This window comes from Zootoca vivipara, chromosome 10, assembly GCF_963506605.1.
Source record: "Zootoca vivipara chromosome 10, rZooViv1.1, whole genome shotgun sequence".
Classification (NCBI taxonomy): Eukaryota; Metazoa; Chordata; class Lepidosauria; order Squamata; family Lacertidae; genus Zootoca; species Zootoca vivipara.
In genome coordinates this window covers 50,561,584-50,588,300 of record NC_083285.1, presented here as the reverse complement: position 1 = coordinate 50,588,300, position 26,717 = coordinate 50,561,584, and the positions used below count along the sequence as shown (strand labels likewise).

The 26,717-nt window shown below is 43.1% G+C and overlaps 2 protein-coding genes across 3 annotated transcripts in view; both read right to left on the bottom strand.

The window, feature by feature from the left end:
* Positions 1 to 275: 275 nt before the first annotated feature.
* Positions 276 to 26,566, bottom strand: SVOPL (SVOP like). The gene is made up of 15 exons (XM_035128567.2): positions 26,488 to 26,566; positions 25,118 to 25,209; positions 20,495 to 20,593; positions 18,608 to 18,679; positions 17,875 to 17,999; positions 16,545 to 16,608; positions 15,761 to 15,886; positions 15,205 to 15,333; positions 13,691 to 13,764; positions 11,578 to 11,789; positions 10,766 to 10,877; positions 6,979 to 7,060; positions 5,732 to 5,821; positions 4,577 to 4,690; positions 276 to 491 (listed from the first exon to the last, which is right to left on the bottom strand). Exons 1-15 carry the CDS (start codon positions 26,564 to 26,566, stop codon positions 480 to 482), a joined length of 1,482 nt encoding a protein of 493 aa, XP_034984458.2. The 3' UTR covers positions 276 to 479.
* Positions 26,567 to 26,717, bottom strand: part of ATP6V0A4 (ATPase H+ transporting V0 subunit a4) — a 48,890-nt gene continuing 48,739 nt past the window's right edge. For both annotated transcript variants that reach the window (XM_060279921.1, XM_060279922.1), the window contains one exon: positions 26,567 to 26,629. In XM_060279921.1, coding sequence (XP_060135904.1) covers positions 26,574 to 26,629 — 56 coding nt within the window. In that variant the 3' untranslated portion in view covers positions 26,567 to 26,573. The remainder of the gene's footprint in view (positions 26,630 to 26,717) is intronic.

Below are 26,717 nucleotides of genomic sequence, written 5' to 3'. Positions count from 1 at the left end.
TCCTTCATGTTGTGCATAAACTGTGGAACTAACTTCCTTCAGGAGGTAGTGACAGCTACCAACATCTGCATACAACAACTACCTGAGGAACAGAATTATTATTTTAATGTGTTTACGTATCTGCCATCAGTGGGCTTATACAGCATGTTCTGCCATGTACATATGGTGGCTTGAATGAATGGGGGACAAGACATTTGCACATGTTACAGAGCCTTCTCAAGCCTGGATGTAGCATGATGTTGGGCACATTTTTAAAAAATCAACAACTTACCACACAGGGTACTGTCCCATTTATTTGTGCAGAGGTTTTCATTTTACATCATGGAAATGAAACAGGTTTATTAAAATGTAAAGACAAGAAACGTCTTTTTTTGGAAATGCGTGTGGAGAAAATCTCAGTACCTCTTCTGAGAAATAGGCTCAAATGCATGAAATGTAACAGAGCCCTCTTGGGTTTTTCCTCTTTCTAGTGGTCACCTTCATTTCCTTTGCTAAAAAGAGAAAAACAGGTGTTAAGAATAACAGATCTCCATCCAAGAATTAACTGGTGTCAGCTTTACAATCAGGATTAAATGCTTCTAATTTTTTTAGTCCAGTGCCCACTCAGCCACCATGTAGCAGCAGATACATCTATATTAAATTGCTTCCTTGGACAAATATCCCAATGCAGCAATCACTGACCTACAGGAGCTTGGCCCCCAGTTTCCCCCCAGACTTTTTTTTGTTTGTTTGAGGAATTTCCTTCATAGCACTGCAATCTACATACATAGAAACACTTTCATTGGATGGTATTGGCTGCCTTAAATGGTTGACTGTAGTAAGTGTTCCATGTGATACGGCCCCTCCAAACTATATGTTGGTTCCACAGTTGTTAAATCACATTGCCGTTTCATGAATTCTTTCTCGATGAATGATTACATATGTGTAAGCCACCCTTGGAACCTTTTTCTGCCAAAGAGCAAGGGGGGAATGCCATACAGTTGCCAAGGCATCTCGCTCTTTTTTCCTACCTACGGTAAGTAGCATTTTTTGTATATTAAAGGAGGAACATATATTTCTGTGTATCTGTTGTGAAATGGGCTGTTTTAATTTTGTAGAAGGAAACTAACAGACAATAGCTTTCCTGAAGGCACCCATTCAGTTAATGAATCAATGCGAATTACACAAGATCTTCAGTTGAACCCATTGGCTTCTAATGCCACACCTCCCTCCCAAGTGTAAAGAGCTGGTGTTTCAAAGCTGGAGACAACTAGCCAGAAATTGATCCAACTACAATGGTACCTTGGTTTTCTAACAATCCATTCCAGAAGTCCGTTCAAGTTCGAAATGTTCAAAAACAGAAAACGGAAGCCTCAATACAGAAAACTCAAAACGGAAGCCGCGTTTCCTGTTCAACTTCTCCAAGGCACATTCAAAAATCGAGGCATTTACTTCCGGGTTTTCGGCATTCGAGTTCCGAAATGTTCAACTACGAAGGTGTTTGAAAACCGAGGTACCACTATGCATAGATAATGGACTCTTTTCTGCTGAGATTCTGTGTCTATTTATTAGCTTAGGTGCACATCTGCTTTGAAATGCGGCTTGCCCAGCTCTGCAGAACCTGGTGGTTCTACAACCACCAAACAATCTCCAAATATTGTTTAATAGCTTAGTAAATGTTCTTTTCTCTGCATTGCTGTTGTATTTCAAGCCATTTGCAGATGAATTACAGCTTCGAAGGTTGTGCGAGGAATAATTTGCCCCTGGTAACAGGGCAGCATGCAGAGGCCTAAATGAGATCTAAGTGGTACGTAAGGAATGAATTACCCTAATTGAAAGCGTGGTTTTTATTAGCAGTGTTAAGTTATTATAAATTGGTGGGAGGTGTTTTCTGGGTCACTGGGTTAATTATATGTCATTCCTTCTTATAACAAACTAGTGTGGCCTGATGCCTGTCAGCTTAGTGTAATAGCCACCCACAAACATGGTAGGGCTTTTTTGTGTACTTGTTGGACTCCTTATGATATTTTTTTAAGGGCATGATTTTTTTATTAAGAAAAAGCATGTAAAGAACAGGAAAAGAAATTGCACACACAACCCCAAGCCATCCAAGGATGTCAGTGACTTCAAGAGCCTACATTGGGGGGGGGGGCAGGAGAAGAAAAGAGAAAAAGTAAGATTGCCAATCTCCAGAACCTTGATGTACACTTGAATTTGAGGTTGGCAGGCATCTCCAGAGCCAAGCCTTTTGGTGCTACCAAAGTACACAGTACAAAGGATTTCAGGAAAGGGTGAAAGGTGTCTCTTTTTTTTGTCTCTTCCAGGCTGGCTTGAGCTCTCGACAGGAGCATTGTCAGAAGCTGGGGATATACTATATATCATTTTGGAAAACCCCAAGAAACCCAGAAGACAAAAGTCAAGAGATTGTTGTGCATTATAATGAGTGAAATAAGTATTTGATCCATATGCAAAAGATGACTTAGTACTTTGTGGCAAAACCCTTGTTGGCAATTACAGAGGTCAGATATTTTTTGTAGGTGGCCACCAGGTTTGCACACATCTCAGGAGGTATTTTGTCCCACTCCTCTTTGCAGATCCTCTCCAAGTCAGTAAGATTTCAAGGCTGATGTGTAGCTACTCGAACCTTCAGCTACCTCCACAGATTTTCAATGGGATTAAGGTCTGGAGACTGGCTAGGCCATTCCAGGACCTTACTGTGCTGCTTCTTGAGCTACTGCTTTGCTGCCTTGGCCGTTTGTTTTGGGTCATTGTCGTGCTGGAATACCCATCCTTGACCCATTTTCAATGCCCTGGCTGAGGGAAGGAGGTGCTCACCCAAGATTTGACGATACATGGTCCCATCCATTGTCCCTTTGATGCGGTGAAGGTGTCCTGTCCCCTTAGCAGAAAAACACCCCTAAAGCATAATATATCCCCCTCCATTTTTGACGGTGGGGATGGTGTTCTTGGTGTCGTAGGCAGCATTCCTCCTCCTCCAAACATGGTGAGTTGCGTCGATACCAAAGAGCTCAATTTTGGTCTCATCTGACCACAACACTGTCACCCAGTTCTCTGGGTCATTCAGATGTGCATTGGCAAACTGCAGGCGGGCCTGTACATGTACTGTCTTGAGCAAGGGGACCTTGTGGGCTCTGCAAGATCTCAGTCCTTCATGGTGTAGTGTGTTACCAACAGTTTTCATGGTGACTATGGTCCCAACTGCCCTGAGATCATTGACAAGTTCCCCCCGTGTAGTTCTGGGCTGCTTCATCACCGTTCTCCTGATCATTGCAGCTCCACGAGATGAGATCTTGCATGGAGCCCCAGACTGAGGGAGGTTGACAATTATTTTGTGTTTCTTCCATTTGCGAATTATTGTCACCTCACCAAGCTGCTTGGCAATAGTCTTGTAGCTCAGTCCAGCCTTGTGCAGGTCTACAGTCTTGTCCCTGACATCCTTGGACAACTCTTTGGTCTTGGTCATGGTGGCTACTTTGGAATCTGCTGGTTTGATTGCTTTTGTCGACAGATGTCTTTTGTACAGGCACTGTAATGAGCTGGGATTACAGGTAAGACCTCTCCCTTGCAGCAGGTTCTTCTAATCTCAGCTCGTTACATACAGTGGAGATACCAGGTAGACTACATCTGGCTGGTTGATAGGGGATCAAATACTTATTTCACTCGTTATAATGCACATCAATCTCTGATTTTGTCTTCTGGGGTTTTTCCTGTTGTTATTCTGTCTCTCACAGCTTCAGTAAACCTACCATTAAAATTATGGACTGGTCATTTCTTCGTCAGAGGGCAAACGGGCAAATTTAGCAGGGGATCAAATACTTTCCCCCCTCACTGTATAAACATACAGAATATTTTAGGCTGTCTTTCATTACTGTGTTTCATTAAACAATTACAGGGAAGTATACAGCAAGTATATAGTCTTTAAATATAAGAAGGCATGTTATGCTACAGAGACAAACAGTCACCAATACTCCTAAATATCATAAATAGCTTTACTGCCTTGGTTCCTCTCAAAGGCCTGATTTATTATTCTTGAATGACACAAATTGGAGCTCATCAGGCTTTCAAGCTTTAACTTGGAAATCCCACTGGTTCCAGTCTGAATCAGGGCAGTTAATGGTGTGTATCTATCTATGTCAATATATCCAAGCAGTTAGTCTCTTAACTAGCTCCCTTTGCAAATAGGTTGGCCTTGCAAAACCGAGTCAGTTGTAATTATGCAACCCAAGCCCCCTTTGACTTAAGATACAAATAATCACTCCTATTTTGGGGTCTTCAAGTTCCTTCAGGTAGGCATATGGATGGCATAAAGGTTATCATTTGCGAGAGTGGATTGGAGGACATTCAGTTAACAGGAGGTGGGGAGGAGTCATCCTGCTAATCAAACGTTCTCCAGTCAACTCGTCAAACAGAAATTCACGGTAAGACCAATTTCCATTGCTCCTGATGTGGAGAGGCCTCCTATGAGACTTGTTTGTTTTTCATAATGGGGTGAAGTTCAAAGGACGCTGTCACAGTGGCCTTCGGCAGGGCAGGAGCCTGCTTCTGACCTTACACTACGGAAGGCAGGTTTACTAACCTGAAGCGCTCTCCCTCGTGTCTCAATGGGTAGAGTGAAAGCAGAGACAGCACACACGACACAAACGGAAGCGAAAAGGCAAAGTGCTCCCAAGAAAGAAGCATTCATGAGCACCTGCAAAGAAGCAATGTATTATTGCAACGCTGCCATGCAACTTTGTCAAACACATTTTTTAAACGCCCATAGGATTTCCTTCCCAGCTTTCTCAAAGTTTAGCATGCTGGCCAACAATCCAGTGCAGAAGCCTTTAGGAAGAGCCATGAAGCCTATCCAGTCCATCATCCACGTCTCACACTAGCCAGCCAGATTCCTGCAGGAAGCCCACAAACAGCACTTGACTGCAACAGTACTCTTCCCATTTGAAATTTCCAGCAACTGGTACCTGGAGGCATACCTTTCCAGGCTATAATCTAGGATTATTTTAACAGATATGGTGATAGATGGTGTTGCAACATGTAGTTGTTGGGAATACAATAGTACTACTCTAGCTTAGGGCCCCTCTAGACATAATTTTTTAATTGCATATCCATGATTATTTGTGGTCGTGATACTATCAAGGGGGTCATACATGATTCCTCTTTCAATACTGTTTGTGTTGCAACGTTTTCAGGGCAGCTATACAACTTCATTTGCAATCAGGGCATGTCCCGTAATTTCTTGGGAAAATCCTGTAACTTTTTATACCATAAATGCTCTGGTTTATTTTCTGCCCCACTTTTGTTGCACCATAGCCCTTCCAGACAGGGAAAGCATCTCAGAACAACTAATAAGGCAGGATAAACACGCTACTATTGTGTCAATAACTTATTAGGGAATGTTGCTGTTGTTTAGTCGTTTAGTCATGTCTGACTCTTCATGACCCCATGGACCAGAGCACGCCAAGTACTCCTGTCTTCCACTGCCTCCTGCAGTTTGGTCAGACTCATGTTGGTGGCTTCGAATACACCTTGTTGGTGGGGAATACACCTGCACTAAAACAACAGTCTGGAGGTGCCCTTTGGAGATCCTCCAAAAGTAAGAATAGCTTGACAAAAGGTCAACATCAGCTTTGGTATCATCCTCTTAGTTAAAAATGTAGATGAGAATACACATGAATTCAGGTCAGAAACCAAAGAATCAAAACAATTTAAGTAACTTTATTGAAAGTCATCTTACCTGGGCTATAAAAGGTGCCACCATAGCACCAATACGACATACAGAACCACTAGTGCCAAGGCCAACAGCTCTCATGGTAGTTGGATAAACCTATAATACAGTAATATAATTCAAGATCAGATCTATAGTATAGACTGAAAGGGAAACTGGGAAACTGTGTAACCGAGCATCCATTGTGGGTCCCAGAGTTTAGGTGGCCGTTGATTCAGAGATAGTATCTGCAGAAGATTCAATTGACAATCTTGTAAAAGATACTGCTTTAAAAAATGTTATTTGGCAGAATCCAATCAAAAGTAAGGCTAAAAAAAAAGCCCCATTAATTTAAATGAGAAAATACAATATGCTTAATTTTTGTGCCCATTTAGTTTACAAAGGCTAATAATAAAAGCAATGACAGCAAAACATTGCTGTTTGGAAATATAAAAATGTTGAATTTTACTTGGTTATTGTTTTGTTACTTGGACATTTCAACTATTTTGGGGGGATAGCAAAAAATGATAAAATGTTCCACCTCCGGTTTCCAGACGTTGAAAGAGTGTTTTTTTGTTGTTTTGTTTTTGCCTTAAACTCCCCCTAAAAAAGTAATGTCAAAATCAGCCTCAGCTATTCACTTCTGGACTTCAGATATGCATGAGAAGTGGAAGATAATAAATTATTCCATACTTATCTAACATAGATTTTCTCATGCTAGCCTGTGAAGAACAGAGTAACATTTACTACCAAGCAAGCGTTGGCCTAAGGAGAGTCTTCTGTTGCACAACAACTTTTATGAGCTGCTAAATCATTTTGGTTTGTTCATGTATGCAATATAAGCATACAATGTTCTGTTAAATCACAAAAAGGAGTGGTACTCCAGGTAATGTGTGGATGAGTTAAATACTATCCTTCATCGGTAAGCATGGGGCTGTTTGTTCAAGCGCCACCGCCTTTACTCATTAAGAGAGGAAGTATCGTTTGGTGAGGTCCTGCTCAAGCACATCAATGCCATCCAAATCCCAGGAATTGAACAGAAATATTTTTAGCCGTGCACTGCCTTCTTGCTCCTTCCAGCTACCCAGCTAAGGCTTCAACCCCATGCTCACTTAGCGTGGGAGTCTCATTGGATTAAATGATACTTACTTCCGAGTAAATATGCACTGAGCTGAATTGTCAATCTACATTTCCCATTTATTGTGGAAAGCTATAATGAGAGACATCTATTGTATGTTCCTCCCCTTCGGCAATTCACAGGTTCAAAAGCATCTCACCTCTGCTGTGTAAATGTAGATGGTGTTGAAATTTGCAGAGACCAAGGCACGCAACATGAAGAGAAAACCAATGAGGCCCGAGCTGGTTAGAAAAGGAAGGAAGAGAATGCATGGGGAAATTCACATCGTTATCCAGCATTTGATTTGAGGTCCTTGATTGTACGTCGCGCCAAGAATTCCATAAAGGGGGATTTTATATGAATAGCGTCAAAAGTGGTGGCCCTTTTCAAAGACAGCACACAGGAGAGAATGGATGCTTGGAGCAGATGTGCGCGGGCACCGTTAGAATAAGCAGAGCATTTTAGACTCTCCCATGGCAAGTAATGGTAGTTGTGGGGCCCAGAAATTCTAAAGCCTACAGCCCTCTCAATGTTGCCGGAGCTGAAATTACATCAGTCTCAGCATGGCTGATTATCAGGGGTGATGCGAGTTGTAGTCCAACAGCACCTGGAGAGGTCCCACAACTTCTCTGTTTTAATATGACCTAAGATGCCTGTGGTGCTTTTAAATGGAAGGTTGGGATATAAATAGTTTAAATCAGGCTTCCTCAAACTCGGCCCTCCAGATGTTTTAAGACTACAATTCCCATCATCCCTGACCACTGGCCCTGCTAGCTAGGGATCATGGGAGTTGTAGGCCAAAAACATCTGGAGGGCCAAGTTTGAGGAAGCCTGGTTTAAATAAATAAATACGTAGCTTGCAGTCTTATCACAAGCCAATCACACACATCCCTGGCCATATACTACTAGAATGTGTGATCAAGGGTCTCAACAAAATAACTGCTCAATAAGGTACCTTACAATGAGTCAGAACATTTGTCTATCCTATTTGTCTATGTATTGCCTACACAGGGACTGGCAATGGCTGTCCAAGTTTTGAGACAGGATCCTCTCCCAGCTCTACCTAGGGATGCTGGGAATTGAACCAAGGAGCCTACAGCATGCAAAACATGATGTTCTGCTCTGAGCTATTGCCTTTTACCCTAGCTACATAAATGTGGCATCTTCTCAGAAGTTTCCAGAAGATACATTCTGTCCTCACCTAGAGTTTATTGTTATTTTTACACAAAAGTTAAAACAAAAGCGGCAAGAGCTATATCTAACAACGCTACCCTGAAAAATCCTGGTAACATAAAAAAAAAACAAAAAAAACCCAAACCTTGGAAAGGACTTCCTAAAAGAACAAACGGTTGGCACCATCCTGATTTCCCCTTGGAGTGCATTCCAATGTGCTCTCCGTGTGCCTAAACTCTCTAGAACAAAGACCTGGATGTTCCAAGCGCCAATGCAATTTGACTGGTTTGAATGAGCCAAATCACAAGAGGCACATACGTTTGCAGAGAGCGCATAAGACAGCCCCCCCAAAAAAAGATATTCTAGCAGATGGGCATTTGCTGCTGTCCTGGCCCCTCCACCAAATATGACCTATCCTGTATCCCAAGTCATTCCCAGAACTCTATAAAAATAGGGGATTTGAGCTATAGTATCCTGGCATATAATGTATGGGGTGTTAGGAGAGGGGTAGTAGATACTGCATGGGCTGAAGAGGTTCAGGGCGGTAAAGCTTTGATGCCTGATTCAGTTAGTCAACCCTCTCCTTAGAAGAAGTAGAAAACCAGTATATAGCTATATATCTCCAGCTCTAGCTCTACATCTATATAGATATAGACACCTGACGTGTCTGCGCCACTGAAACAGAACATAATTCATTTTTGTGTGTGACATAGAACTCTTCAATTTATATTTGGGGCAGAGTTCAACCAGCTCTGATTATGAGCAACTTGTTATGTTTTCAAAAGTGCCACAGCACACCAACACGGCAAAATATCAGCAAAGGAAGCTTGTACGCTTTGCCTACTCTGGTCTCTCTCTCTCTTTTTCTTCTCCCTCTCATAATAACAAGGAAGTTTATTGCAAGCTTATGTAAGTCAAGCAATTAACCAAGATTAAAGTCTTGGTATCAGTCAGCTGGTACACTTTGTTCACCCTGGCATCCTCAAACATTCTCCGCTGGCACAAACACCATTCATTGCCAGGAGCTGCATGCTGGAGCAAAACTGGTTTGATGTTCACACTGTTTCGTCACATAATTTTTACATTAGAGTGGCCATATTGATTCAACCCATAGTTTAGGCTTGCTGCCTAGAGTAAACAGAGAAACTATAAGCTTCCTAGACATTGCATGTAAAGGTACCCCTGACCGTTAGGTCCAGTCACGGACAACTCTGGGGTTGTAGCGCTCATCTCGCTTTACTAGCCAGCCGAGGGAGCCAGCGTACAGCTTCCAGGTCATGTTGGCCAGCATGACTAAGCCGCTTCTGGCGAACCAGAGCAGCGCACGGAAATGCCGTTTACCTTCCCGCCGGAGCGGTACCTATTTATCTACTTGTACTTGAAGCGCTTTCGAACTGCTAGGTGGGCAGGAGCTGGGACCGAACAACGGGAGCTCACCCCGTCACAGGGATCTGAACCGCAGACCTTCTAAACAGCAAGCCCTGGGCTCTGTGGTTTAGACCACAGTGCCACCCGCCCCGCCCCCGGCTTTGCTGTAGGAAACTGTAATGTATATTTATTAGAAGGCGAAACTGGACATTATCTGGCAAATGAAAGTTTCCAAACCAGCAAGAGGCCCTTACTATAAAGGCTTGCCCACATTTGAGAATTATTTGAACATAACCGGAGGTGTCCACACCTGAACCCATTTGTATATACGTGGCAACTTTGGTCTTTTCTGGTCATACCACCAGGCCATCCAAACCTTAGTTTCTTCCCCACAGGTAAGGAAGGAGAAATTCAGTGGAAGAGAAGGAGAAATGTGATGTCAATCAAGTAATGTGTACAAAAATGTGTTTATTGGGATAAAATGTGCTTTAAAGTGCATATATTTGGTGAAAATAACAGACAAAAGTGCTTGTAAAGCTGTGTCTATTGGGAGAAATGTGCACTCAAAAGCTGGTGAATTTTCATGAGCGGTTGTTTTTAATCGCAATCTGATGTAGAGATGTGCAGAGAACCAAATTGAAGAAAAAACGAGAAGCTGAGAGAAACGAAGATTGACAGATGGGCCCATTGCTAGTTACAGGGAAATGCTGTGGGAAGGAGGGGTTCTTAACCTCTTCCAAATGTGCCGGTTTTCCTCAGGAAATGTCCCCCAAAGTCATTCCACGCCCCTGTCTAGGCAGCTTACTTCTGGTTTCAGAAGTTAACAGGAGAAAATTAACTAAAAACAACTGAAGGGTTGCTGTGCAGGGGAGAATTGGCAGGACCATATTGAGAACTCTGACTCTCCCCCCCCCCTGAATTATAGTTCTGTCACATTTATAGGTCCACCAACTCCAGGATTCCCCCTGTTTGGTGACATCCTGCCAGTTACAGTCAGCTGCAGTCTGTTAAAGTTCTAGATCAGCCTTCACCAAACTGACGCCCTCTGGGTCTGATGAGCGCTGCAGTCAAATACATCTGCAGGGCATCAGGTTGGCAGTGGCTGTTCTGGATCATGCTCTCTGCGGCATGCTATGTTGGTAAGGAAGCACATTGGTGAGTGTCTGCAGGCACCGGAAGCATCAGCACTGCAGATAGCGCTTGCCATCTTTAACCCTGACAAACTAGGAAAAGTGCAGTTCCTGTAATAGGAATGGCCATTCTGGTAGGGAGGGATGAAAGTGAGTTGCCTTTTCAGAATTAACCAACTAGACATCACCGGTGCAGGAAAGGTGTGAGGTGCAGTGCAAACAGGACTGTTTAAATCTTACTTTGCACACACACACATCCCACCTGAAAACACTTACGTTGAAGTGCATATATTGAGCAGGAGGAAGAACACGGCAGTACACCCCATGGTGATTGTCAGGCTGAGACGCCTTCCCAGAAAATTGATGCCCAGAATGTTTAGAGGATTTACTGGAAAACAAGAAAGCGGAGAGGGGAGAACGTCAGGCTGCAAAATCAGATGGCCCGGCTGAGCTATTATGCTGTGTTTATACCTGCCCCACTCCAGCCTTAAGGAAGACACTTTCAACAGCTACTTGCTTTATTACTTCTCTGTGATTACTGGGAATGCTTTGGACATATGGTACTGTATATACCTCACTACTGGAGTTAATGCGGAGGAAAGGAAAAGTGGCAAAAGGGCCACAGATTTATTTTATTGAGAGCGCACTGAGAAGGAAAATGGAGGCTTGGTCCCAGTCACAGTGTCTCTGGCCTAATAATGTGTGAGGTGGGACAGTACAAACTTAAACCAACAATGCTCTGGATTAAAAATGGCCACATCTTTGTTGCACAGCCAGCCTTTTAAGCGTTGCAGTGATGATAACGAGTGAAAATAAAAAGTGAATTAGCCCTCCCAGTACAATTCCTAAGACTCCTTTGTGTGTGTCTCTAGCTCCTGTTCTGTGACCTTTTAGAACAGAGATGAGGAAGATGTAGCCCTCCAGATATTGTTGGACCACAACTCCCATCATTCCTGACCGTTAGCCATTCTGGCTGGGGCTGATGGGAGCTGGAGTCCAATATTATCTGGAGGGCCACAGCTTCCCTGCTTCTGCTTTAGAGATTTACCCACATCCTGTTTTTAAATAGATAGAGCAGGAGAAGTTACATGCGATCTCTCCCATTGTGCTGATGATCATGATCTGGTAATCGGATGGGGCGAAGTGATGGCAGAGGCACGGGCTCTGGGTCTCCTCGGAATAATCCCCCAACTCATCACCTTTACTGGTTCCTCCTCCCCCTGTGGCACAAACCAGATTCTTCTCCAGCAACTCTGCGCTGGCCAGGATGATACCATAATAAGCAAAAGATATCCCAAGCCTACGAAACAGAGGGGGACATGTTAGAAAGGAGAGCAACCGAGGGCATTGTGACAGCATTTCAGCCAGTTAATAACACGAAGAACTTAACTACTGTGGGATCTGCAAATAATTGCAATTCATAAAACAGCTCTGTGCTACAATATGGAAACAAGGCCTGCTATTAAATTACACCTCTGGAGTACTTTTAAACAATTGCAAAGAAATCCTAGTTTCATTGAAGTAGATGCTGAAATGTTAAATTCTTCAACGTAGTGAATATCTCACGGATGTTCAATATCATCACCTGACTGAAGTACGTTAAAAGGATATGAAGCGAGGGTTTGGGGAACAAACATCACAACTAGAAAGAGACCTGTTAAAGTGATACACTTTATACTATGTTATTGGAATGGGAGACAAAGGACGAACAAGTGAAATCTTCAATGATACACTGGGCAATAGATATTGGTCATAATAGAAATGGAAGCATTGGAATGTTTATGGAACATGGATATAAAATTAACAGCATGTTATATAAGAGAAAACTATATTAAAATGTTTTATAGATGGTAGCTAACACCTAGTAGATAGGCAAAAATGTATAAATCCAAATCAAATATGTGCTGGAAATGTAAACAGAAAGAAAGTGCCCTTTTCATATGTGGTGGTCTTGTAATAAGGTTAAAGGTTACTGGGAAATGATATATAATGAACTGAAAAAGATTTTTTAAGATAACATTTATTTTTTAAAAAAACCCAGAAGCTTTTCTTTTGGGAATTATGGGATCAGAACCACCTAAACAGTATAGAAATTTATTTATGTATGCAACCACTGCCACAAGAATGTTGTTTGCCCAAAAATGGAAGGAAGAAGAGGTCCCGACAAGAGAAGAATAGATACAGAAGTTAATGGACTATGCAGTAATGGTGAAACTTATTGGCAGGATTAATGTAAAAACCTGCAGTTTCAAAATACATATGGGATAAATACAGGAATAGATATATACAGAGCCATACCTAGGTGATATTGCGCCCCTGGCAGAACTGTCCAGATTGTGACCCCTAGCCACTGATGAATTAGCTCTTCTTTCCACCTCTCCTCCAACCCCCCCTCCTTCCACCCATTCAATTCACCCTCTATTCAAAACTATTTATTATGAGGCAGTAATCAATATTTATATTTCTGGACATATTTTAAGCCGATTTTGTGGGGGGGGGGGTCGCATCGACTGCGCCCCTGGCGGGGACCCACCTTACCACCCCCTAGCTACGGCCCAGGATATAGAAAAGGATATGTTGAGATAATTTGGAGTATGCAGGAAGATGAAAAGAAATGTAAAGAACCACAGAAAGAGGGGGAAGGGAGTCAGATTTAGAAATGTTAAAATTACATCTGCGTTAAGCAGAATTCAGAGTGTGTGGGCATGTGGGCATGTTTAAACAGCTAAATGACATGTCCAACAGAGTAAGACCATGGAGTGAATTTCTGGCAAGCAGCGGTTACACTGTAATTCTATACAATAGCACCATTTCAAAGGATCTAGACATATACTGTACAAGTGCTTCTCCTACAGTCTTATAATCTGTTTTGTATTCATATTTTATCCACATTTACTTTCCCAAGTTATAAAAGAGAGAGAGCAATAGATTTTAAGCGGAATGTCATTATCTGCAATTCTGGTCCCTCTGCCTGCAACACAGAGGCAGCTGGCAGTATATAGCGATTTTCATGAAACGGGGGGAAAGGGAATTGTGAGTTCAATCACCATAACCAATTTTCTCCCATTCTGACTGACTAGTTTCTGAATAATAGCTTTGATCCTTAGGATGCATCTGAGCCCCCTACTCCCTTGACCGATTCCATCGATTTCAATTTGGTTATGCATTGTCATATGAAAGAAGAAAATCAAACACATTTACCATATAATCCATAATTGCAAAGTTGTCCGTAAGTACTTGGGATCTATTAGGTCTTTGAACCTACCCCTTCTTTCCTGAAAAAAAATGGAAAAGGAACAGCATGAAACACATTCGGAATGTGAGGCTGAAGCCCTGAAGCCTGCAATTCTGAAACCCAAGCTTGGAGGCAGTTTCAGGGGTAGAGTCCATGTCATCTAGCAAAGGGGAGGCTGGATCTGTCAATGGCAATTAGCCATGACAACGGAAATATACAGAGGTAGCATATACTTTTGTATACCAGGTGCTGGAGACAAACGGCAGGGTGGCAGGTCTGTGAAGAGTTTGTGGCGGAGGCAGGGGACCCAGGCAAGGGGACCAGCGATTTGTGGGATGTGACATCACCTGCAAGGCAGGAGCCAGGGCAGGAGGGAGAATCAGGGCAGGAAGGCACAGAGGACATGATGGAGGGAGAAGGGATGGTTCAGGCAAGAGACGGGTCCCACCATCTCCTAGAACTACCGTAGGAGGGGCAGGAGAAGTCTCAGAGGAGAGCATGTAAGCCAGAAGAGGGGAGGGGCCCTACTGTTGCCGCAACTGCTCCGTAGGGTTCAGACCTGTGGGCCGCTGCCTAAAGGCTAGAAGTGTATGTGTGTTTCTGTTTGTGGAGCACCAGGGAAGCACAAGTGCTTCTTCCTTATTTGGGACTGGCCCTGATACAGGGGAAGGACATCATCTCTGTGTCCTGTCTGTGAGCACCCAGAATAAAGCTAAATTAAACTAAGAACCAATGAAATTGCCCTAAATCAGGGGTGGGAACTTTTGCCTCCCCCCCCAAGGAATGCCACTGATTTAAGGGAGATGGTAAGCTGCAGCCAGTGGTAGGTGACAAGCCGGGCTAGAGCCAAAAGTGTGCAAAGCCAGAACCAAAGGCCACGAGCGTGCAGGATTCTCCCCCCCCCCTCTGCCTTCCCATTTCCCTTTCCCATACTCTTGGATATGCCATCTCTGTGGGCCACATGGTGTGGCCGGCATGCAGCTTGTGGGTCAATTTCCCCAATCTATTTTCAAAAAAACCCACATCTTTCAGTGGATGGACAATGAGGACTAGCATGGTCCAGTCACATATTTAGCATAGCCGTCACTCCAGATGCTTTGAACCACAACTCACAGCAGCTCTGCCCACGCTGGTTGGGGCTGAAGGGAGTTGTAGCCCAAAGAATCTGGAGGGCATCAGGTTGCCAAAAGCTGGCTTAGAAGATATGTGAAGCTGCTGACATTCCATGTTTTTCCTTCCCTCACCCTCTTTGTTGTAAACATATAGATTGCTTCTGTGTGTCCACATTTGGAACAGGAGCTGGCATGCATTGCTGGTTTTTCCACCCTCAGATAGCCGTATCCAGTGCTGCAAAGTAGGTTAACTGTGTTAACCTATCCAAAGTAAGGGAAGGAGGGCATGAAAGGGTTGAGGACAGAGAGGAGCTCCTTGTCTTTTGACATCTGATCAGTCTGTACAATGGCAGTATTCTGAATCTTACATCAGTGGGTTCTACCAACTTTCCTTCAGGCATAACAGATCGGTTCATCTTAGCAATCCACTGCAGCGTCGCCAGGGCAGCCTTGTCATTCCCGCAAGACACATTATAGCGAGCAGACTCAGGGATAAACTGCAAAGGGAAACAGGTTGGAAAAGTTAAGTGGCAGAGCTAATCTAGCATCACCTTGCACCTTACAGTCGTCCTGCCAGGTTCTTGTTAACATAAAGAGCAGATTTTACTCAGCATCTCTTGCAAGCTTATAGAACTCACAGCAACATTAATACAAAGGCACTGTGTTGGTCAATTCACACCACACTCTTCCCGTCCATGTGAGCCACCCTAGGGCAGGTGCACATTGAGGACGAGCGTGGACCACACAATTAGTCAGAAGACGTCCTGGGAAATGTGCTGCTCTGATCATCCACAATTGCCAGACCACATAGGTTTGTCTGACTGGACATGGCCAAAGACTGATCAGATCAACAAGCATGTTCAGGCATTTTACATGACAACCCACAATGTAACAGTGTATACTAGTAATTTGGGTCTTCCAAACCTTAAATGCTAGGAGGAGAACAATGCCTGGCAGAGAGGCAATCCGTATTAGCCACCGCCACCCAATGGTTGGGTTAACCACTGACGCCAGTCCAATAATTAATAAGGAGCCTGCCAACCAAAACACCTGTCAAATGGGGGGGGGGGGAAACAGAGGTTAAAACACAAGGTGATGGGATTCTCTTCTCGTTATTTGTTCTAGCAGCCGTTCCTCTCCACACAGTCACATCAGCATTCATGATTTCCTTCAAGCTGCTATTGCCACATAAAATATTATTAAGCAAAGAGATTTAGTTATGCGCTCTGGCTTCTGACTAGGAAACTGTCAATACAGATTCTGATGAAGTAAGCAATGTACTCATCAACTTGGCCCAGGAAGGTTGAATGTCAGCTGCCAGACTTTCTCAGAATGTGATATATGGAGCATCCAATTTATTGGAGAATAAATTTATTCCCTGGATAAAGGTGCACACATTTCATGATGCAAAGGGATAGATGATGGAGATATTTCACAAACGGAAGTAGGAAATTGTGCAATTCTGGGGCATGTGGAAGCCTTATAGAAAACACAGAAAATCCTGAGGTGTTCTTTTCGTATTGAGTCTTTCAAATTTTAGTTGGTGCGCATGTTCAAAAACCGGCCTCATGTGACACACCTGAAGACAACCATAGATGCAAATATACCTGCAGTCACCCAGACCATACAGCTGTGAGCCAGATTGAGCCAAAACAAACTTGCAGCAATTTCCACATTTTGTTTTTCAGTGAGCATACTTCTAGCTTACCTGCGATAACGGTAACATATAGCCTCGGTATTTTGTAGGCAGAAATTCTGTTTTTATTATAAGCCTGTAGAAGAAGAAGAAGAAGAAGAAGAAGAAGAAGAAGAAGAAGAAGAAGAAGAAGAAGAAGAAGAAGAAGAAGAAGAAGAAGAAGAAGAAGAAAGGAGGTTATGGAGAGACAAAGAAATATGTAAGCCATATCCAAGTTCATTTGCATAGTTCCAGCTGGCCCAAGTTGTGAACCTGTGACTAGCAGGGCATTCAGCTCACTTGGTACACAGTAGCTAGATATGTATAGGAATATAGCCAGCATCATTGCTGGCATTCTTGAGCAGCTGATTTGGCCTGCTGCTGATGTCTGCTCCCTGGACCCTCACCCACTGGGGAAAAAAACTTGACCCAGTAGCTCAACCTAGCTCTCTTTCAATTGATCCCCAACCTAATACCTTACTGCATCTACATTGCCCCTAGTCTAGTATCAGACTCTGGGGCATTGTGTGAATTTAAAGATGGCTAGACCCACTCAAGCCCTGCTGTTAGAGCTGCCAGTATAGCCAGAAAGTCCATCATGGCCAGGAATGGACCCCGGGGTCTCAAATTTCAGTGGCACCCTGTGCGGCGCCAAAATTTTGTGCCCCCACCTCTTGCATTCCATTCGACATTATAGCTGCAGCGTCCCTGATGCCCTGCGCCCAATGCAACCAAACCATCTGTCCTCCCCTAAATCCATCTCTGCGACAGTACACCAGAAGACACTTTGCCCAGGGCAAACCTGTGTATGAATTACCTAATGCACCAAAAAATTCACAGAGAGACGATATGGGAGAAGAGCCATAGCACAGTGGTAGAGAATCTGCCTTACATGCAGAAGGTTCCCCATTCTATCCCTGCCATCTCTGAAACCCTGGAGAGCTGCTGCCAGTGAGTGTAGGCAATACTAGCCCTATCCCTATCTCTTGTCCTGTGTCTAGAAGGCATGGGTCTGCATGGTTTTCCCTTTGCCCCACTCCTTTCCCAAGAAAAACCCGCTCTTTAGCAACCCACAGAAAACCCAATTGCCATTGCTCCGATTGAGCACTAAAGAGCAGTTTTCCCTGGGAGAAAGCAGCAGGATGAGAGGAAGTATGGATAAGCCCTCAGTACAAGGTAGCTTGTGCCTCATTGCAACCTGAGTTTCCCAGAGCAGCTGCAGATCCAGAAGTACCTCTCTAACCACAAAACTGAGTGATCAGCATGTATGTATTGATATGGATAATCTGTCTTCCCGATGTGGCGTTCTCAACTGTCATCTGCTGATGCTCCTACTGCCGTTCTGTTTGCAACACAACATTACCCTTGAGCATGACCAGAGACTCCGCATCCCACCATGGTCCGGAGGAAGACGAACCAGATGTATGAAGGGGAAAACGATGTCAGCAGGGAGAAATAGGCTCCCCAAATGAAAGAGATGAACAAAATCTGAAAGGGCAGACAGAAAAATGAGATCAGCTGACACCCAAGCAAAACTCAACACTGGCCGCTGAGACAGTATTGAACTGTGTTGATTTAATGTTGCCTAGGGCCACCCATCCATTGTTCAACATTTCCAGTTCTACAATAGCCATGGGGCTATTTAGAAAACATCTGAAGGCAGCCATGTGTAGGGAAGTTTTTAATGTTTGATGTTTTATTGTGTTTTTAATATTTTGTTGGGAGCCGCCCAGAGTGGCTGGGGAGGCCTGGCCAGTGGGTGGGGTATAAGTAATACATTTATTACTACTACTACTACTACTACTACTACTACCACTATTACATCACATGCTTTCGCTGCAGAAGGCCCAGATTGAATCCCTGGGATCCCCAGTTATAGTGATCCTAGACAGTATAGCATGAAAAGATCTCGGTCTGATATGGTGTAAAAAAGGATTGCAAAATAAATAATTTTCTTCCTATGCTGGTTGGGAGAAATGTGTCCTGCTACATCTCTACATGTCAGGCTGGTGTTAAAAACACAGAAGCAGTAAAAGGTACTGGCAACTTTGCCTAGCTTTAAATTAGAGACCAAAACAAGACAGAACATCACTTACTTTCCAGCGGCCATATCTATCAGCTAGAACTCCAAAGATGACACTGGATATCATATAGCCAAAAAACACCATCTGAAAGGATTGGAAATAAATGAATCTTGGTCAATTATTGAGCATTCAGACAAAAGGGAGAGTGCCATCTAGGATGCGATTTCTGTCTCAAGCATATTGTTAGATATCTTAACTCTGAACTTATACAGCCGTACCTTGGATCCCGAATGCCCTGGAACTCAGACATTTTGGCTCCCGAACACTGCAAACCCAGAAGTGACTGTTCCGGTTTGCAAACATTCTTCTGGAACCCAAACGTTTGACGGGGCTTCCGCAGCTTCTGATTGGCTGCAGGAGCTTCCTGCAGCCAATCAGAAGCTGCAACTTGGTTTTCGAACGTTTTGGAAGTTGAACGGACTTCCAGAAAGGATTCCATTTGACTCCCAAGGTACGACTGTATTTGCAAGTACTTCAATGTTATGACTGCCAGTTTTTAATGTTGTTCCTGTTCTTTTTTTCTTTAATGCTGCATTCTTTACGTTAACACTCTCTATCCACCCAGCACCTGCGATCTAACCAGCTTGTTCTTTTTTGCATGTCTTGAGTTCATCTTATATGTTTTCAGTGCCAGTTTTGCAACCCTCATCTATTTCTAAGAACCCCTTGAATATCGCCTCCAACCAACCAAATCATCTCATTCTCTTTCCTCCAGAACTCCTCTCAGCTTCAAATTCATCTGTCTTAATTCTAAATCTATCAATTCTAAATCTAAATTCTAAATCTATCAATTCAGCCTTTGCCTGTAATTTACTAACATCACATCTGCGTAGGTGTTGTTCAATAGCAATCTCTCGACCAGTTATTGCATCCTAATCAATCACTTCCTTCATTTTCTCCCTGCCTCCTCTTGTGTCTGAACCTCTTTCTGAGCCTCTTGAACTTTTTATCGTCGCTTTTAATTGCTTCTGATACTTCATTAATTTTTCCATCAATCTTGAATCTCTCTCAATGCTCTTTAATGCTCTCTTCTCCTTAGATTTCTCAGCTTCTCTAGCTTATTTTCTCTTAAAATTCTTTTTCCTCTCTCCAGTCTTCATATTTTTTCATTCATTAGAGAAAACGTCCTTTATATCCTCCATTGCCACCTGTATATTAACATATTCTTCTCTGTCACATTATAAGAAAGTCAGATTTTCCCTTTGTATTCCTATCCATATAATTAAACTTCCCAGCAAATTCTTCCATATTCTACTAAACCATAATGCACATACTGAACAATCAGTTAATCAAATTTCCAATCACTTAATCAATTTTCCAATTAGTATGTGCAGATTGTCCAGTGTACAATTAATTTTGACTACAATTCCTTTTCTAAAAACTTATCATGAAAGTTTATCAGCATTTTAGTGCTATTTCCTCCTAATACAAACGTTCCTGCAAACAATTTCCCCTAATACAATGCATTTTGTATTAGCGAAAAACTGTGTGCAAAATGCTCTGTAGTAGGGGAAATTGTTTGCAGAAATGTCACACACACACACACACACACACACACACACACACAATAACTGCTATATGCATTTTTCTGCACATTACTTGCTTGGAGAACTAAATTGCAATATTTGGAGAAGTGCAAAGGATGACTGCATTTCAGTTTGCATATTGCTTCAGGAACTGTGAACGTAAATATTTTTTTCTCTCCCTCCCTAGAATTGGACCAGAAAGGATGTTACTTTTGACATATCAAAATACACAGGGGCAGGGAAGAGACCAGCACAAATGTTCTTAGCTAGATGGTTAAAAATATGATGGCTATTCAGTAGAGGGAAATGCTTTTTCTACACCTTCTTTCCCCACCTTTATCAACCTAGAAGAAAAGTTAGAATCTCTACTCACTGTTGTCACTAAAGCCACTTGCCAGTTTCCAAGTTGCCATTCGCAGCGGATGACAGGACCCACCACAGCGATCAGCATTATCTCCATGGCCTCAGCCACCTTCAGGGATAAGCAAATGCAGTTACCGTAATTTTGTTTTGTGTATAAGACGCCCCCATGTATAAGAAGCCCCCTATTTGGGGGGACTCAAATTTAAGAATGGGGGGAGATGGCTCAGAGTTGTTGAGTTTTTTTGGAGGGAGCTTGCCAAAAATCGCTTACCCATACGTGGGGCAAAATCCGCCTCTTGTCTGTCCCCTGCCGGCAAAAGCTGCCAATCGTCAGCCCAATTGCCGCCATGTCAGCCAATCAGCACCAGGCCTTGACACAGCAACCAATAACATGCCCAATATCCGCTGACAGCCACAGAAGCAACCAATCAAGCGTCCACCCTATGTACTATCCATGTATAAGACGACCCACACGTTTAAGCATAATTTTTAAATAAAAAAGCATAGTCTTATACATGGAAAAGTACGGTACATAGGCAAACCTTCCACCATTTCACAGATAATAAAAACAAGGACTTGCTTATCATCCCCCAAGTTCTCATACTGTCATGGGCCAAAAATCGAAAGGAAAGATACCAAGAACACTGGCCAGAAATTTCAATGTAAGGAATAAAACCTACTCATGAGTTGCAGTCAAATAAAGGTATGTCTTCTAGTGAGAATAACAGATTTAAAAAGAACACAAAAAAGCTTCAAGTTCACAAGAGCATATGTAGCTTCAAATAGGTGTTGCACCTTAAAATTCACAAAATGTGTATATATAATGGTACATTACAATTTATATATGTTGATCTTTCCAAACTCAGACACGATATTTGAAAAGCATAGAATTTCATTTCAGAAATCAACACGGCTTCATAAATTACCCATATATTCCGGCGTATAAGACGACTGGGCATATAAGACGACCCCCAACTTTTCCAGTTAAAATATAGAGTTTGGGATATACTCGCCGTATAATAAATACGACCCGGCGTATAGACCCCCGACTTTTGAGAAGATTTTCCTGGGTTAAAAAGTAGTCTTATATGCAGGAATATACAGTAGCTGACAAAGGCGTCCATATCGAAACAGGGCCCTGTCCTGGGGTTTTTTTCTGAATCAACTCGGCATTTCGGCTTTATATATAAAACAACTCTTTCGTGAACAATACTGGGGTCTTGCCCTGAATCAACTCAGCACTCCAGCTTTATATAAAACAACCCTTTAGGACACTTTTGGATTCGGTTTGATAGTTATTGTTTATTGATATCTTTTGTGTCTTTTCATTGTAATGTACCATTATATATACACATTTTGTGAATTCTAAGGTGCAACACCTATTTGAAGCTACATATGCTCCTGTGAACTTGAAGCCTTTTTTGTGTTCTGTTTAAATCTGTTATTCTCACTAGAAGACATACCTTTATTTGACTGCAACTCATGAGTAGGTTTTATTCCTTCCATTGAAATTTCTGGCCAGTGTTCTTGGTATCTTTATTTGACTGCAACTCGTGAGTAGGTTTTATTCCTTACATTGAAATTTCTGGCCAGAGTTCTTGGTATCTTTCCTTTTGGTTTAACTCACAACTAGAACTCCCAACTTATTTGATGGGCCAAAAATCAGCTTCACTTGAAGGAGCAGAAGGCAAAGTGACTCCACCTGCTGCTGATCAGCCTTCTTGCTCCTGATGAGAACCAGCTGGCTCCAGCTTTCTTCAGCAGGGTTTCCAGCCTCACTCAGTTGCTGGAAACAAGATCTGTGGTTCCTGACCAGACCTTGCTGCTTCTTGCTTCTCGTGACCTTGGACCTGGATCGTCTGACTACGTGAGCTGAGATCCCCCTGACCTTAGAACTGGACTGAATCTTGTACACAGACTGCCTTCAGGCAAGTAACCCCCTGAGGCTTCTCCCTCCACTGAGCTCTGCCTTGGCTGGCAGCACAGGACTGTGACACATACTAAGATGCTCTGCCTGAGACCATGCCTATCACAGCCTTCCCAAAGCAGGTGCCCTTCAGTTCTTGTTGGACTCCAACTTTCATCAGTCTCAAGGAGTGTGGCCAATGGTCAGGGATGATGGGAGTTGCAGTCCGACAACATCTGAGAAAAGGCAGCAGGTTGGAGAAGGCTGCAATTGTCACATGGCATGGAGGGCTATACTGTACTCTTCTTCTGTAGGTTGGGTTAATTGACTCTGCAATTGTCTGTTTTCCTGCAATTCAAAAGGTAGGGTTGTTTGTTCTTTTAGGTATATGTTGATGAGATATGGTGGGGTGGGCGAAAACAAATGATCTGTACTGATCTAGCCACTGAAAAGAAACATTAGTGTGTAAATTGTGAGAATATGCAGCCCAAATCTAAAAATGCATGTTTGCTAAATAAGGATATGAAGGGGTTAAGACTCAGAGTTCCTGATTAATAGAGAAGGCACTGTGTGAGGTCACTTCCCTTGAATTCTCTGGTGGGAAAAAGGCAAAAGTGTTTAATCCTTTCTACTTCCCCTTTCCTCAAAACTCAGCCTCTTTTCCACCATGATTCTGAGGCAGACGGAAATCTCTCTGGTCTCCGCTCAAGTAGAGACTCCATTTTTGAACTCGACTATGTATTTTTTAATCTAGAAGTATAATTTGCCTGCCTTGTTTCTGTTAATCGGGTCCTCTCTGAACAGAGGGCACGTGTTGCGGTGGGACCCGGCACTCAGGCCTTATGTTTTGGGTGGGATCATTGGAGCAGCCACAGCACCCTATTGGTGATCCCTTGAACCAGGGAACAATTGGGCTAGCAGGACGCCAATCAAAGCAGTTTGAGGGACCACTACTTAAGCGCTGCACGTGACCCTGAGATTCTCTTTCGGGCTTCAGTGCATCGGAACACCCGCCCACCTCTCCCTATATTTAGGGCTTGCGCTTGACCTTGCTATGCCGTCATGTGTCATCTGTTGTTGGGACAGGGGCACGGCAGGAATTTTCCCCACTTGGCTGATTGGCTGGTGCCACTTGGGTTTCGCCTGCCGTGTAGCAAATCATAACTTGTAAGGTTGCGGATAGGCTCTGGTTCAGGTGGATAGGGGTGGCAGGATGCCTAGCCATCCCTATGTATTGGGTATTCCTTTAAGAATGAATCCAAGGACTCATGGCTGGTCTTCCCTGTGCGGGGTTGTGCCCTGAGCCTGAGTTCAGGGCTCATCTGGGACACCTCTGCCTGCTTCTGTCCCAGGTGTTCACCCAAGGCTGACTTATGGTTGGTGCCCAGAGTTAGCGCTGCCTGCAGAGAGCTAGCTGAACCAGAGCCTGTGCAACCACTCACTTGATCTGTAACCAATAAAGTTGTGGCCTAAGTTCTGCCAAAAACCCAACCAAAATTTGAATCATAGAATCATAGAGTTGGAAGAAACCACAAGGGCCATCCAGTCCAATCCCCTGCCAAGCAGGAAACACCATCAAAGCATTCTTGACATATGCCTGTCAACCCCCTGCCAAGCTTAAAGACCTCCAAAGAAGGAGACTCCACCACACTCCTTGGTAGCAAATTCCACTGCCAAACAGCTCTTACTGTCAGGAAGTTCTTCCTAATGTTTAGGTGGAATCTTCTTTCTTGTAGTTTGAATCCATTGCTCCATGTCCGTTTCTCTGGAGCAGCAGAAAACAACCTTTCTCCCTCCTCTATATGACATCCTTTTATATATTTGAACATGGCTATCATATCACCCCTTAACCTTCTCTTCTCCAGGCTAAACATACCCAGCTCCCTAAGCCATTCCTCATAAGGCATTGTTTCCAGGCCTTTGACCATTTTGGTTGCCCTCTTCTGGACACGTTCCAGCTTGTCAGTATCCTTCTTGAACTGTGGTGCCCAGAACTGGACACAGGACTCCAGGTGAGGTCTGACCAGAGCAGAATACAGTTGTACTATTACTTCCCTTGATCTAGATGCTATAGTCCTATTGATGCAGCCCAGAACTGCATTGGCTTTTTTAGCTGCTGCATCACACTGTTGACTCATGTCAAATTGGTGGTCTACCAAGACTCCTGTCTGAATTTATTTCTAGGCCAGGTTAAAGGGTCTCCACATGCAACTGTTACTGATGGAATCCTCAGCCTGGATAATTTGCAATAAAGCTGCATAGCCTAGTGCCAAAGTTTCCACTTTAATGCCAGCAGGAGGCCTTCTCAGTAGTGGCGCCCTCCCTGTGGAACACCCTCCCTTCAAATGTCAAGGAGATAAAGAACTACACAACTTTTAGAAGACATACAAGGCAGCCCTGTATCAGGAAGTTTTAAATGTTTCATTATGGGTTTTTAATATGCTGTAAGCTGCCCAGAATGGCTGAGGCAACCAAGTCAGATGGACAGGGTATAAATAAAATGATGATGATGATGATGATGATGATGATGATGATGATGCAAGGGATGGCGTTTTGAACTTGGCTAATTAATTGTTTTAAGTTTAAATATTCTGCTCACACACATGAGTAATGCATATGTTCTTAAAGGTAAGTGGTCCAAAACCACCTCTCAAATCCGTATGCTTTATAAAACTATTCTTTCAAAATGTTACACATAGATGAATATTTTCAGAATCGGAAACTTACGCCAGTGCTGCCCATGATCAAAAAGAGTGCAATGTGAAACCTCCCAAAGCCAATTGTTTCCACAGCTTCTTCCACCGTAAACGTTTTCTGCTCTAAAACGTTAAGAAAGAGAGGCAGTGTTAGTAGTAATAAGGCCACTGTTGTGGAAGGCTTACAGAACACCCAAGCCAAGAGGGTACACAGGAACTTTATTGCCTCTCTCCAGCAAGAACAGAACAGCAACAGGAAATTCCTGGCTCCACCCCAATACAGCTGAGTCTAGTGCCACCTAGTGGTTAATCTATATATGGACACTATCCACACAGAGTCTGCAGCCTTACAAAAGAGAAACTGGCTTGCTATCAAGCTGCTGTGTGAAACAATCAGGAAAGCTCTGGGAGTTTTCAAGAGCACAAAACATTCTACTAGCTTAAATGGAACTAGATCTTTTAGCTGCCAGAATCTTTGAAGATTAGTGAGGAGGAGAAATCAGCAGAATCACACTGGGGGCAGAAAATAGAGCTGAAATGAATTTGGAAAGGGGGAAGGATCCCGAGGCAAATTCTAACTCAATTTGCTTGCAAAATTTGAAATGTATATTTCCCCACAACTGGTTCTCTCTCTCCACCCACCACCTCAGTTGAGGGGCACTTTTATATAGGGATGCTTGAGCTATTTAGCCTTTGGAAATTGTTTGATTAAATGACCAGATCTGTACTTCTTGGTACTGTATAATGTGCAAGGCAAGATTCAGCTGTCTACTGGATTTTGCTCATCTCCCAAAGTTGCAATGCTGGTATTGATAACTTAAATACATCAAAATACATATTTACATATACTTTTTGCGAGGATCTTTAATTATACATTATTATTATTTTACAAAAATGGAACAGAAGTATGGGTTAAACTTGGGGGAAATGGCCCAGAACAGAAAGAAACAGATCTACCAGTTCCTATTTTTGAATTTAGAAATTTTAAGTACTGAATTTGGCCAGCTGGTCGATAGCATTATTCCCTTGGTCTTATTTGTGCAAAATGTCATTTCAGATTTAGAATGAAGCATGGACAACTCTACACTACAGAGGCAAGAATAAACGTAGGGGAACTCAGACCACCAGAGGAGTGACTGAAGCTACCAGTGGACTTGAGAATGAAGTGTGATTTAGTCAACAACATCCTTCCTCAATGGTACCTTCCAGATGTTTCGGACTACCACTTCCACCAACCCCAGCAGATCAACACACTTAGCACACCTCTTTGGGAAACAATAGAAACACAACTCTAGAAGGTCCTCAGCTGCGGTTGTGTATCAGAACTTGGATGGAAGGTTAGTCAAGAACTCCAGGCCTATTATGGGTACAGAAACAAAAGAATGCCCAGAATTAGATTACCTTTCTTTGGCTCCTGTTTCTGAGTTCCCATTTCCTCCAGGGCAATGTCGCCCGTTCCTTCTTTCTCCTTGTCATCCATCTTCAAATTATATTAGTATATTGAGGTTTTGGCTGGATAATGTATTATTGTTTCCCTTTACGGCTAAAAAGGAAGAAGAGGATGATGGTAAACCAACATTTCATGAACTGAATTTGTGGCGTTGGTGCTTTAAATGTGCATACCGTAGGCT

Bases quoted from the DNA above. Each gene is read 5' to 3' on its own strand.
- SVOPL (XM_035128567.2), bottom strand. From the start codon at position 26,566: ATGGATGACAAGGAGAAAGAAGGAACGGGCGACATTGCCCTGGAGGAA. The intron at 15,887-16,544 runs GTAAGCTAGAAG...CCCATTTGACAG, and splicing joins ATATGTTACCGTTATCGCAG to GTGTTTTGGTTGGCAGGCTC. The intron at 4,691-5,731 runs GTAAGATGACTT...GCTTCTTTGCAG, and splicing joins TGGCACCTTTTATAGCCCAG to GTGCTCATGAATGCTTCTTT.